At 38.7% G+C, this 15,388-nt stretch overlaps 1 protein-coding gene across 4 annotated transcripts in view; it reads right to left on the bottom strand.

Moving 5' to 3' along the window:
• Positions 1-15,388, bottom strand: part of BMPR2 (bone morphogenetic protein receptor type 2) — a 109,434-nt gene that overhangs the window by 50,616 nt on the left and 43,430 nt on the right. For all 4 annotated transcript variants that reach the window (XM_068138309.1, XM_068138310.1, XM_068138311.1 and 1 more), the window contains exon 2: positions 1,588-1,761. In XM_068138309.1, coding sequence (XP_067994410.1) covers positions 1,588-1,761 — 174 coding nt within the window. The remainder of the gene's footprint in view (positions 1-1,587; positions 1,762-15,388) is intronic.

The raw sequence follows: 15,388 nt of genomic DNA, 5'->3' as shown, positions 1-15,388 counted from the left end.
CATCACTGGACTCTTCTACAGGATAACAATTTATTTCTTGATTAATGCAGGCCCTTTCTCCTTGCAACAACTGCTCCTTCCCAAGTATGGTCAATGGCAGTTAAACTTTGTTTATGCATAAATGCCTGAAGGAAAAGAGGCAGCAGAGGGGCAGAGGAGAGCAGCCAGACGTTTTTTTTTCAGCAGATTACCAGACCAGCAACATGAAACAACACTGAATACAACTGCAGAGGACATCTGTAAATACAAGTTCTCATTTAGACTTATACTACATCAACTTGTATCCATGTAACCAACAACAGAATCCATTAAAAAGATAATTAAAAAAATCTTCTCCAGCAAGCACAAGTCCCTTCACTCTTCTCTACCATCACCCTTCCTGCAGAATAGCAGCAGACTCATAGTGATACCTGATGATTCCATGCTACAGCTGCAATTTCCTTTGTGAGAGGGACCTCAACAAGGTTGAGAAATGAGGCTGTGTGAACCTCATGAGGTCCCACAAACTGAAATACAAAGTCCTGCATCTGGATCAGGACAATCCTCAACATCAGTTCAGGCTGGGATAGAGAACAGCTCTTAAGAGAAGGACTTAGGGGTACTAGTGGACAAAAAACTTCACATGAGCCAACAATGTGCACTTGCAGCCCAGAAGGCAAATTGCATTCTGGGCTGCACCAAAAGAAGCATGGCCAACAGGTCAAGGGAGATGATTCTGCCCTTCTGCTCTGGTGAGACCTTGCCTGAAGTACTGCATCCAGCTTTGGAACCCTCATCACAACAAGGACATGGACCTATTGTAATGGGTTCAGAAGAGGGCCACAAAAATGATCCAAGGACTGGAACATTTCTCCTGTGAAGACATGCTGAGAGAGTTGGGGCTGCCCAGCTTGGAGAAGGTTGTGGGGGGACCTTGCTGCATGCTTCAAGTACTTAAAAGGGGCCTGTAAGGAAGATAGGGCCAATCTTTCTAGCAGGGCCTGCTATGACAGGACAAAGGTTAATGATTTAAAACTAGAAGAGGGCAGATTTAGACTGGATACAAGGAAGAACTTTCTTTACAATGAGGGTGGTGAAGCACAGGAACAGTTTGTGCAGACAGATGGCACAAGACCTGTCTTTGGAAACATTCCAGGTCAAGTTGGATGGGGCTCTGAGCAACCTGATCTAGCTGAACATGTCTCTGATCCTTGTGGGGAGGGTGGAATAGATGACTTTTAAAGGTCCCTTCCAACTTAAAGCATTTTATTGTTCTATGATTTACATATATATATATATATATATATGTACTGAGATAAATTCAAACAAGCCCTCTTCCTCTGGACATCCTAAATAACAAACAATTGTGTGTTTCATCCTTCAGCTGTGCATTGACATCTTTGGGTTTTTTTAAAAAAGTCACTTATTTCAGACAAACTTTCTTTACACATTAAGATTGCCCAATGGGAATCAAAAATGATGCATTTGTACAATGCACAAGTGAATGGTCCAGCTTTGCAGCTGGGCATTTTCCTGTCTGCTGGCTAGCTCACAAAGAAGCAAAGAGAGTAACAAAGCTGCTGCACTTCACAATGGAGCATTACATACCTTGTTTTACAAGATGTACCTCTCCTTCACGTGTTTTTTCCCAAAGTCCATAGCAGGTACTACCTTTCATACACAAAACTGTGCCATTCTCCTGGGAGATTCGGCTCTCACTGATTCCATGGTCCTGCTGATACGGGTCCTTAAATGCACACAGCCGCTCCTCACTCTGTGTAGCTTTAAAAAAGAAGGGAAAGTATTTTTTGTCAGTGGTTTTATACATAAAATATTAAGTTTAACAAAAGGATGATTAAGGTCTCCTGGAAATGTACATTCAAAACCATCCTGAATTATACATATCTGTTCTTGAAACTGTACTCCAACAGTCAGAAATACAAATGAGGTCTACCCCAAAGTTAGCTTTGTAAAGGACAAAACCACCTCAGCAGATGTTTCAAAATGAATGTGCATGCTGGAAGTTCACAGGTGCAGAACAAAAATTGCATTGCATAGTCTGCATCACTTGTCCTCAAGCAACCACATGTTATTTAATTGCTTCCATATCCTAAATCAAGGTGATCATTTTCAGACTGCCATCCAATTCAGTGCTACCCTACCCACAGGGTTTTTTTCTACTCTTTCTTTTGACCTGTCTCTTTTTCCTGCTATATTACCCAGCCACTGCACTGACACTTCGTTGCTCAGCAATCTATGAGTTTGGGTTCTTTCACACAGCTTCATTAATGACCACCCACAGAAATACTAATGGTAGGGTAAAACCTATATGACTGACCAGGAGTTCCAGGAAACACTGCCTGCAAACAGGAGCAATACTGCATGTAAAGTCTCCCTGTGGAATGCCCAGAAGGAATATCATAAAATATACAAAGAGCACAAAAATAAATACACATAATCCCCAGAAAGATATTTTTAATTAAAACAAAACCACCCACAAAAAGCATACTTATTTCTACATGAATATTTGATCAAACATAAAAAATTCAGTATCTTATCATTTCACCAATATGCTTACTGCTTTTCTGTTTATATCACCTCAATGAAAGGAGTCAATCATGCTGATATGCCTGTGACTTCTTTACGAAGAGTAAACACATTTAAAAACTCATTTCTTCAGAAATGCATCAAATCCAAGATAAATAAATCCTGCATTTGTAGTGAGTATGTTATTTAGAGTACCATCATTCTTCCCTGGAACAATTTTACAAAACACATGGAAAGTTAGGTGTGCAATTACAAGGCACTTCAGTATTATTTAGTAGCATAGCTCAGCAAACATCCAATCCCAGTGAAGATGCAAGGTGGAACAGAATGGTCTTTTGGGGAAACAGATTTTGAACTTAAAATAAAATCACAGCATATAGAATTATACATTATTTAAAGGTACTGTAAACGTATAAAATATCTCCTCACTGGGGATTTATTTGATCATCCTGCACCCCTGGACCCAAAGAAGCTATGTTTCAGCAGGGCAGACTTAGTGCAAAATGCTGTTGCATTGTGTCATCAGCAGAGATGAACTGGTAGAAAAAAATCCAGAGACTCACATAAGTGTTATCCTTCTAAGGCCAATTCATTAAGGAATCAAAATTCATAATTCTCTAATGCTGAAACAACCATAACTGGCTGCACCACCCAGAAAAGGAGTCTGCTAGTGACTGCCCCTTTATCCTGTGCCTGCAGTAATTAAAATAGTACAACTTAGCATATTTTTTAGTGGTCTGGTAGGGCATGTATGATCAGTTGAGCTGCATGTCAGCTCAGTAGCAGTAAAACTCTCAGCTGAGGAGACAGGAACTTCTTAAGCCACTGTAACTCAATCACTTGCAGCTTCACGTACTCTAATAACCTGGCTGGCAGTCCATGCTCCTCACTCACCTCTCTGTACACTGGCCAGTGGTACTTTACACGTGGATGCAGAGTTTTGAAGTGATAAATACATTTATTACAAAGCAGCAGCTTAATATTCAGAAATTAAATTGCCTACATTTCCTGTATTTTTTTTTTTCCTTCATGAATGAGTAGAGCCAGTCGAGTGACTAAGGACAAAAACGTCACACATTAACATCTAACACATGCTGCTTCAAGCAGTACTTGCCAGTCGCACGTAGTAGTTTTATTCTCAGGAACAGCTGAGTATGCCAGGCGTGAAGCATCTGTCCTGCATTCTCTGCTCCATGACATGGGACTGGCCAAAAAATAATGTATGAAAAGACAGTATTCCACTGCCATATATGAACTGGAGCTGACTAACTTTTTGAAAATCAAAGGAAGAAACAATTATCATGGAACTAAAATTTTGAAGAGAGAATGTAACTGAATTATATGGCTCTGTGAAATATGACATATCTGCTCCTAAGGGCATTAAGGTTTTGAAATCAGTTGTCTGTGACTTTGTCAGTGGAATGAAGGTCATCTGAAATACTGGTTATTTACAGGATCCTCAAATTGCTGCAAGATAAGCGCTTTCATAATTTCCTTTATTGTGAAAAATAAATTTAAACCCCCCCGAATTTTAAGAAGCAGCCACACAGATCTGGTTTCCTTATCAAAAACCTGTGGTTAAAAAAAGTAATTCCTGGGAAATCCACTTCCATAATACCTCAATAGGTTAAAAAATAAACTTTTTTTTTAGCCTCTGAGCTAACAGAAGAAAAAAAAAAATTCGTTTTGATTTCTACCCATATAGTTACATGCATTATATCTGTGCTCTCCTTACCCTTCTAAAAATGTCTGATGATCAAGGCGGAAAGAACATACAGAACTACTTGAAAAAAGAAAATTTGTTAACCACTGTGCTGGATGCTCAACCATATACTATAGAAAATAAGTTGCTACCAAAGGCTTTTATGATTTAAAAATACAAATTAAAAAAAAAATCAAAACGCTATAAAAATGCCTGCAGAAAGGAGGAAGGGGGCAAGCATGAGAAAACACAACACCCACTGTTAGCAACCTGAATGTCTATTAGTTTCCTAGCAAACTAATAAAAATACAAGTTAACTTGCCACAATTTCATGTCAGATGATCTCAGTGGGAAACTTTTCCAACAAAAAATAAAGGTTACTTGCCCCACAACTAGACTTTTCATGCTGATCACTGCACATTCCTGCTTCGATTAAAACTCAGAGTAGTGCAACTCTCATGGGAGCAGTACCCACTGCAATACTTTGCTGACCCCTGCTCTTTCCCTGATGGCATGGAACATCTGGAGAACAGAGGACAAATGACAAAAGCAACTTTATTTTCCTCTGTGGCCTCTGTAGGTTCATTGTTGAAACTGTAATGCTGAAGAATCCTGGGTAGGGCATTCAGATGTCCAGAAAATCATTCTGAAGAACAACAGAATAGATGAGCCACGTCAATGTCTTCACATGATTTTGGCACACTCCTGCTCTGGGAAATTTGGTAGTAAGGTTTCCTTCTTCCAGACAATGGAAACTACTCAGCTTTAGAAACTTCTAATAGCAGAATACTTCTAGATGAAGCCTTGAAAGCAACCACCAAACCTAGATGACTATGCTTTAAACCTTCCTCAAAAGAAATGGAGATACTATTACAAAACCACACAGAAGTGGTAAGGTGGTTGTTCTAAATTTTAAGTATTTCACCTGAAAGCTTACCCTTCAAGTTCAAATACCATTATCCATTTGGATTTATATGCTTTCCTCATGGATGACCTTTTAAGTCTGTTTTCAGTCACCATGGTAGCCAACTATGAGAACTGTGTTTGGTGAATTCAGAGTTCAAACACACCTATTTGTCACTTGGGAGCTCTGCACCTGCAATGCAAATGGGCAGCCACTAACCCTCTCTATAATAGCTTAGTTGGAAACAATTCCAAACTGCTTCTTCCAAAACTCCATTGTTAGCGATATTCAAACCCCATATGGACATACTTCTGAGCAACTGTCTCTAGGTGACCCTGCCTGACCAGCAAGTTGAACAAGATGACCTCCAGTGGTTGAGGTACTCCCAGCTGAGGTCATTCATCCTCAATTACTCTGTGATGGTTGAGGACACAAGTCTCTAAGTACTGAATGTGCACAAACCAGACAGAAAAATTATATTCCTCATCTGGGTTGTTATTTTTTATCTTCAAGGCAGGCAAAACAGTGCAGTAAGACTAGAACTACTGGATTCACTTGTTTGACTTCATTTGAAATAGACCCAAACCAAAGGAAATACCTTAATGTTAAGATCTTTACTAAACAGCAGGAGCAATTAAAATAAACAACTCTTTTATCCTGTGAAGACTGAAGCGCTCAAACTGATCCATTTGATATATCCAGTTTTTTTGCTATCTAAGACAGAAAAATGAAGGGCAAAGCCCCTGCAGGCAGATGGGCTCACCAGACATTAAGGACACTTGTAGATTTCACAGACTCAAGATGCACCAGCAGTGTATCCTTAAACTCACAAAATGCAGAAGCCATTTACAGATTAAGCTGTACAGTATACTTGCTCAGACATTAAGCATCCTAGCATACAAAGAAAACAAAGGCCTAGCACCACAATAAATGGCAGGCAGGTTTCACAGGACATCTGCTGCAAGGCTGAAGTCATCGTTCAGAGCCCTTCTCTTACTAAAAGAAAACATGTTGTTTCCACTCTTTTACATGCCCTTTTAGGCTATCCACATTATCACTGCACAAGTTAAGCAACACAAGGTAACTGCAGTAAAATAATCAAAATTAATCTGGATTGCAGTTTGTCTATAAATGTGTAAATCTATAACAACTCTTTAGGTCTAAAGTACAAACAGAAAAAAATAAAAGCCAAAGGCACATATTCCCTTCAAAGATAATAAATCTAATGAATCAAATGAGCAACTGTTGGTTGGGGTTGTGTTGTTTTGTTTTTTAGGGAGGTGAACAGCTCTGGAGCACTGACTACAAATAGGAGAAAGTCATATTGAAGGCTACCTCCAAAACTGGAAAAAATCTATTTATTATATCTTTCACAATATGAAAAAAAAAATATATATATGAATAGAAAAGGAATTTTGATACCTTTATTATAAGGTGAATTTCACAGTAAACTGTATTTGTTCATCAAATAATACTCCATTATCCATTCAGGTCCCTTCTAATTCACCTTTAATGTATGGCTATGAAAGAGATTTTGAAACAAATAAATAGCAATTGAAGGCTTATATGACATATACCACTAAATAGTTGGCTGCTACAGAAAACTATCAGCAACAGATAGGCTGACATTCAAAAGGACAAAAAGTAGAACCTAAAGAAATCATGATTTATAATTAAACACCTATTTTCCATTCCTCTTGAACTTGTGTAACAGACAAATTATGTAAAAATAATTTATTAAGAATTAAAAAAGTGAACTCAAACTTCCATTCTCTCATCCAGCAGAGATTTTCAACAAATACAGGGAAGGCACCATTCCCACAAGTTCTACCAAGGAATAACAGACCAGAAGGAGCAGGGGCATGCTCTTCACCTCCCTACCATAAACCAGAAGAAAAAAAAAAAAAAAAAAGGCATCAAAATGAGTTATGTTGCTCTGCAGCCATTTGACTTCTATATTTATATATCCAACCCTCACTCCCCCCCAAACAAATAACAAAAAATCCCACACATGGGAAAAAAAAAAAAAGTCAACCACACACAGAAACAACACAAAAAAACCCAAACAAAACCAGACAAACCCAAAACAAACCCCCCCTTTAGTGCTCCGTTTCAAAAACATGCTTAAGACATGCACAGCATTACAACTGAGTACAGATGCTTCAAGAAGTAATCTAAGAAACATTAAATGTTCTACACTTTCCTGCTTGGCTGCCATCACTGGTGGACCTGATCACCACACGCACATTAACAGACTTAACTTGAAGCAGATTGTGAAACCCTATAGTCATATTGTGAAAGGAGAACGGAGAAACAGAGTACATGAAATTACCTTCTGAAACCACAAAGGAACTGGGAATTGCTCAGTTTCCCAAGTCATCCTGTGGCTCATTCTTACTGCTGAAGTGCTCTAGAGGATATGGAGTTCATCCCCATACCACTACACAGTCTCAAGAAAAAGCAACAAGGTTTCGGGAATTTCCATTTGGCATATTATTACAATCTCAGCATTTATCAGTATCAACAAAAATGCTGGGAAAAGTATTACAGAAAAAATGTTATATTAATGTTTTCAGTATTTTCTCTTGACAGCTACACTGCTATTTCCAGCTGCTTAGGAGCAGAGATGTAATTCACACAAATAGGTTAATACTGGATGTTTGTAGTGGTTCACTACAAAAACACCCCTGGAAATGTTTGAGTATATGCCTCCATTCCCCATTGAAGATATTTCTGGACACTAAGATCAAAATAAAACTAAAAATGCGTCTACCATCCGTGCCAGAAATCTTGTGTGCTATGATTATATGTTTTATCTGTACTAGTATGAGTTTAAACAAATGAATCTGCTGTCACTGCTTTTAACATATCAATTCTCTCACAATCATTTTGTGTTCTAGGAAAACAATTACGGAAAACAATTACAACAGGAATACCAAAAGTTACAGGAATCCTACTGCAAATCCTTAGAACATGAGTCATGTTTTCATTAATAGCATAGGAAGTCAGTTTCATTAATACTTAATCGATGCTTCCTGATCTTAAACCTACTCAATGTAGTACATGGAGATTGTATCAAGTGCAAAGAGAGGAAGAAAGGAAGCAAAACCAATCCAAACATTACTAAAATGCGAGAAACAATGATTCCACTCCATGTTCTAATTGTCTGGACTATAAATAAATAAATAAACATTTACTGTTTCACATTTATCACCAGGGAACACATTTTGTGACACAACAGCAACAAATACAAGAATCTGAGAGAACAGTCAGAAGACAAAGCTTGCACATAACCTACAACAGGCTTGCCAGCATCACAGACCACATACATGAGTAACATGATGGTAATTATGGCCTTCAGACTGCATAGCCTTCAGGACCACAATAGGTGAAGGCTTAAAAAACCAATCCAAACCAAACCCCCAAAAAAAGGTCAAAAACTGAAAGTGGTTTCTGAGCATTTGTTTGCCTGTAATGGGATTTATTTAAATGCAAGCCACCATATATTCAACTAGAATCTCATTAGGCTGCAACAGATTATTTTTTTTTAAAGATGAAGGTTTTTTTTCCCTGTAACTTCTCCTTTGAATTCGTGAGATTTTCATCACAGCAGCCACAGCCACAAAACCGGTTTTCTTTTGGCTCTGTCAGCTTTCTGTGGAGTTCTTTTATTTACATAATATGGAGAAACATCATCACCCTTGAGGCATGGTTATGAGCTAGCACGTATCCTCATAACGCAACATATTAAAAGAAAGGAGATTAAAACACATCAGAAGAGTCTTGTGAGTATCTCTTTTCAACTTATTGATAGTTGAATTCTGGTATAACGTACACAGAAATGCAATCTTGAAGAAATCATCACATAGAAAGCACTCTGCTGTTGCTTTTTCCATCTTTCTCTGCTCCAAGGTTTTAATTGCAAATATTTCTCTATCTGTACACACCATATAAAGTACATCACAAGCAGATATCTTTTGAAAGTCTCTCCTCTACAGACAGACCATCCTTAATACTAACTCAGAATGAGAGGAAGAAAGCTAAACTGCTGGTAATTATCCATGTATTTGCACTTCCAGTACTCTACTCTATAACGTGTTTGACCAACTGCACAGCAGACATCTGCACAGACTGGTCAGGGAGAAAAATCGTCTTAAGGAATGGGCATAAGAGCATGAAGGTCTAAACCAAGCAGAAATTATCTGGGGATTTTTTTAAGCAAGAGGTCAGGAGCAGCACAGCACAACACACAGGGAGCACTTGGATGGGCAGATCGGGTAAGCCTATTGCTTTACATCAAATTTCTATGCTAGAAGTCCTCCAGGTGGGCTCCACAGATGCAACCACTAGATTAACATTTTAAAGACATGAATAGGAAAAATGGAAATTTGCAGGAAAGGATTCTGTAGGAACTTCCAGGAAGGAAGCAGGAAAGTAAAGAAAAATGCTTCAGAAATGTACATCTGTGGTCATCTTTTCTCCAAGCAAAAAGAAAGGAAATAAAGCTCCTCCTATGGAGCTTTATGAGGGACCTATGTACCTCAAGATATACTGCAGAATATATTTTGACAATAAACCCCTTACAGTTTATACTCAGTGTTAAATTTTGGAATAATCTGTTCACAGTACTGCATGTCCTTAGCCTTCATTGATGAAAATTATTTTTGTTCTGTCTGATTTTTCTGTGTGACATTGCAGTTTCAAATTCTGGCAGTTACACAGAGCCAGGCTTTAAACTGAGAAACAGTGTCGAAACTAAAAAAAAAAACTGCTAGTTTTTTTAGTCCCCCCCCCCCTCTTCCAAGAGGAATGGATTTAAGCTGGAAGAAGATAGATTTAGACTGGGTATTAGGAAGAAATTCTTTACAGTGAGGGTGGAACAGGTTACCCAGAGAGGTCATGGATGCCCCCTCCCTAGAGTTATTCAAAGTCTGTTTGGACAGGGCCTTAAGCATCCTGATCTAGTAGAAGGTGTCCCTGACCATGGTGCAGGGGGTTAGGGAATGGGGATGGAACTGCATGGTCTTTAAAGTCCCTTCCAATTCAAAGCATGCTATGATTACTTGCTGATAGCCATTTAAAAGTGATTAAGTGGCTGCACATCAGATGGCTACATCATTTATGTTCATTACAGGACCCTTTTCCACTAAAATAACTTAAGAATAGAAAATTCAAGTGTCTTCTTTAGTCTTTCACTCTTCTCAGTCTAACCTTTAAACAAGCAAATCTGAAGTCTTTTCTGCCCTTACTCCTTTTCTAACTGCTGTGAAGCACTACCAACAGCAAGAGAGACATCAATATTTCACTCTTGTGTATTCAACAGTACTTGGTGTTTGGTTGGTTTTTCAGCTTCGTTCTGAAGTGGTCTGCTAGCACTGCAAGAACTAGACTACGTGGCAGCTGTGTTATCTCACAAGCTGCAAATGAGGTTCACACTTTGCTTCCCACCCAGGCATAGCTGTCTTGCACCACTGTGGTACACAGTGCATGGCCTCCTCTTGGCCTCAGATGGGAGATGCCAACCCTCTTAACACAGTCAGTCACAGACCTACCAATACATTCCCACCTTGCAGCCTGCTAGGATTGAAATCCTCTGCCCCAATACACCCACCATACCAGGAATTTAATGAATTGGAATACTTGATGTAAATAAGTGACGTACAGAATGGCCAAAAAGTAAACAGTCAAGTCAGATTCCACAGTGAAGGCCTTGTTCTCCTTTCCCCCAAATTTAATCTTAAAGGAAGTGTTACCTTAGAACAACCCAGCTTAAGCAAGAGGAGCAATGCATGAGAGCAACCGTATGACAGATTTGTGGCTGAACAACTGACAAATTATATGGTCCCCAAACACTGCCAGATTTTATGCGAAGATACTGCCCATAAACTGTGTCATTGATTTATATTGTCTGATGACAACCAGACTATCTTCACTGGGCAAAACTCATCCAAACCAGGTATTACCACAGAATCAAAATTTTCTCTGTCTAGTAAGAGCACAAGATACAGTGCCAAGAAAGCCAGCAACAACTGTGTTCTGGCATAAAAATATGCCAGGAGGAAATTTCAAGCAAATTTGAACCAACAGAACTAATACTAGTTCATGGTGTACATCATAGGCTGAGGCATTCCTCAGCTGACAGAAGAAGAGATTCAAGAAGAGTCTGTAATGTGGATATATCTCATTGACTCAGACAAGGTCAGAGAAAGACAAACTACAGAATTAACACCAAGTGTACTGGAGTCTCAGCTAGAGCCCTAAAAAGTTGACCTTTGACTACCTTTACCAGATTTCCTCCAGAATGTATACACCTATGTAAAAAAAACCAGAACTGACCTCCTTCAGTAAAGTTGCATTTTCCTTAATGCTTCTTTATAGATGTGTTCAGCTGGCACACAGGACATTTGTTTTCATTGTGTAAGTCTGTCCAGTTCAGCAGGTTTCTTTCTTCCATCTTTTTCCTCTTTGCTAAATTACCAATGGATTTTACTAAGAATTAAAACTAAATATATGCAACAAACAGGTAGTGTAGGAAGTTTATTAATCTGTTAATTTAAAAATTTCTAAATATATCACCTATTACCAGTGAAAAACCTGCTCTGGTATGTCCATGCTTACACAGGACAGTATTTTATCACACAACTTTTCACTTAAAAAATAGCTAAAGGCTTTGCAGCAAAAGATTACAGGAGGTTTGGGCATGTTTTTCTTTTAATGTTGCCAAAATAATAAAATGCCATAGTGTCTTAGCATTCACTTTGTTAGCTTTAAAATACTCATCTTTGTCATCATACTTCAGCTTATAGCCAGCTTACAGACATTTCCAAAAACTTCAAATTGCAAATTAAAGCAAAATCCTGCCAGCCTGTTCTGTTTGGAAATAGAAGGGTCCAAGCAAATTCAAAAAGCTTTCTGAAAAAGCTGTCAAGCTCAAACACTGGAAAGCAAAAGTAAATTAGCATAAAACTTAACATGATTAAACCATGAAATACCATAGAAGTGTCAAATCATAGAGTATGGTTAACACTCACTCAAAGAAGAATCTCATCTAAACACATTAGCAGAGCATAAAGCATAAAAACATTAACTCTTGACTACAAGAGTTTTTTCCAATAATCTTAGGGCTTCTGCAATTTAATAAAGTTGAAGATGGCAGTTTCCTTGGGGATTCCCATGGCAGAAAGGATCTCTGTGGCTTCAAATCACTCTGTCTGTTTTGCACTGCTTTCTTGTCTCAAGACAAAATGATTGCTTATTTTGCCCCATGAATACACAGGAATTCCAGTCTACATGTAGTTGAATCAGCTCAGAAAGAGTCTACTCAGAGACTCATGACAGTTGGCAAAAGAAAGTTATACAAAATAACTTTATTGAAACTGTAAAATAGTTTTAATATATACCTTCCACTTTCCAACTGAAGCTAAAGGTCATTTAAGCCCAGGTTTCTGGGAGAACCTAAGAAGTAGCTGGCTTTCACTGATTCAATGGGATCCCAGACCACATTTAATCTTTTGAAAGCATGAATGTGTGTATTACAGGATTAAAACAAACCTAACATTTTTCCAATTTATTTTTTTAAATTATTATTCACTTCTCAAACGACTAAGCCTCCATTCAGAGAAAAAGAAGCGTGTTCATGTTGCTGTTTAGCAATTAAGTCAGAACACAAATCATCACAGTCTTAGTCACACATAATCTTTTCCAGCGGCCGGTGTCTATTCACAGAACTGAAAAAGGACCAAATTCTTTATCTTTGCCCTAGACTGGAGTTCAGGGATTATTTTTTTTCTTAGAGTGTCTGGCTTTTGTTTATCTGGGCTGTCAAAGTGAAGTATCTGCATGGAATAACACAGGAAACTGTGCAGCAAAAGCCACAGTAAAGCAAACTAATGATGCGGTAGTTCTCCCTCAAGCTCAGATATAACAAAGTTCCCAGAGCAAAACTGATTATTTCAGAGTCTACTTGAGATTCCCTGAAAATAAAAAAAAAATTAAAAATCTGTTCTTGGATATTTCCCTAATACATGTATACTTAGTGCTTTCCTAGCAAGCAGGGAAATAGTAATAACAGTAATAATATACGCAGTTTCGACTGCATATAGTACTAAAACATTCTATAGAAAACTTTTCAGTAGCCTACATTTGGAGAAAGATACAGCCTGTCTTACAGCATATTACAAAAATTCTTCCTGTATTCCTATAAACAGTTTTAGGAAGCTATACTGCTAGAAAGACACTGAAACATGTGATAACTGATTCTGTGATCTGAAGCTACCAAAAAAAAAAAATTAATTCATTAATTCTAAGATTGTAATTGTACTTTTTCCCTCTGTAATGTGCATTATATTATCTTTTGACTGACTACAGAAGATGTTGACTTGCTGGAACGAGTCCAGAGAAGGGCAACGAAGTTAGTGAGGGGCTTGGAACACAAGCCCTATGAGGAGAGACTGAGGGAGCTGGGGCTGCTTAGCCTGGAGAGGAGGAGACTCAGGGGTGACCTTATTGCTCTCTTCAACTACCTGAAGGGGGGTTGTAAACAGGCAGAGGTTGGTCTCTTCTCCCAGGCAGCCAGCACCAGAACAAGAGGACACAGTCTCAGGCTGCGCCAGGGGAAGTTCAGGCTGGAGGTCAGGAGGAAGTTTTACACAGAGAGAGTGATTGCCCATTGGAATGGACTGCCTGGGGAGGTGGTGGAGTCGCCGTCACTGGAGGTGTTCAGGAGGAGACTTGACAGGGTGCTTGGTTGCATGGGTTAGTTGATTAGGTGGTGTTGGATGATAGGTTGGACGCGATGATCTTGAAGGTCTCTTCCAACCTGGTTTATTCTATTCTATTCTATAATCTATTTGGCTCTGAAATATTAAACTCTAGAAGAAAAGAAGCTACAAGAGAAGCAAAAGGCAGAATTTAACTTCCATCCTGACATGCTTTTGAAGGTATCAAGCCTCTCACCTTTACAGAGTTTCTCAGAGAATGTGTAAGTTCAAAAACATCTCAAGTCTTTACCTTCAAGGCATTTAATAGTATGCCACAGAATATCCCACAAACCACTATCATCTTGAGTAAGGAGCATAGGCAACATGACAGCTCCCTAGGGACCTTAATTTAGCCAATGCAAGGTGAAAAGCAAATTCATGCAGAAGACAGCATTATCAAGAACTGGTAAGAGATTGTGAGCTGCTGCAGGAACCCAACATCCACTTCAAATACTCTTACTCTGTGTCCCTTAACTGAGAGAAGCTAGAGAAGTAATTGTGACCTAAAGGTGCATATTAGAATCACTAATGTTGGAAAAGACCTCAAAGATCATGAAGTCCAACCTGTCACCCAACACCTCATGACTACTAAACCATGGCACCAAGTGCCATATCCAGTCCCCTCTTGAACACCTCCAGGGATGGTGACTCCACCACCTCCCTGGGCAGCACATTCCAATGGTTAACAGCGCTCTCTGTGAAGAATTTTCTCCTCACATCAAGCCTAAACTTCCCCTGGCACAGCTTGAGACTGTGTCCTCTTGTTCTGGTGCTGGTTGCCTGAGAGAAGAGACCAAGCTCCTCCTGGCTACAACAAATAAGGTCTCCCCTGAGCCTCCTCTTCTCCAGTATTCATGCACATTTTTTAAACTGGACACAACAGGGAAATACTGACTTCTGCTTCTGTTAATCTTGAAGTCTATCTGCCCCTTGAGCAGAGGTTCCTGTTCATATATTACTTGGTGTTTCAGTGCTTAAATTGTTAAAAATTTCTGGGCACAGCACTAAATTATTTAAAATAATTTCATACATTTTCTTCAGGCATTTATTCTTTCCCACTTAAGTCTGTGTTGTACCAGTAACAGCTTCATCACCTAAAAGTTTATATTAAACTAACTCTTGTAAATTTCCCCCAGTCAGAAAAATCAGTATCTAGTCAAGACAAGTGCTTCCTTAACTTTTGGTTTCTAACCTTCTGCAGTTAAAAAGGGTATGCTTGGCACATTACTGAACATACTTTGGTTTCAAATACTGGTTTTCATGTTCTGAAGTAAAGTGTCATGCCAAAGAAACAAACTTCCAGGGACAACAAGAAATAAACAAACTAAAAAATAATTTTAAACAGTAAAAGATTATTTTTAGTTATCTTTGTTGATGCTAATGACAAGAAAGATGTAAAAGGACACTCCCAAAACACACACACTCAATGAAAAGACTGTAATAAACTTGCTTAACATTTTGCATTACACACCTGAGGATGAAGATGATCTTAACTCC

This window comes from Melanerpes formicivorus, unplaced genomic scaffold (assembly GCF_026170545.1).
Source record: "Melanerpes formicivorus ecotype bairdi unplaced genomic scaffold, bMelFor1.0.p_v2 SCAF_5, whole genome shotgun sequence".
NCBI lineage: Eukaryota > Metazoa > Chordata > Aves > Piciformes > Picidae > Melanerpes > Melanerpes formicivorus.
Note: the sequence above shows the minus strand (reverse complement) of the source record. Positions and strands in the feature narration are given on the sequence as shown.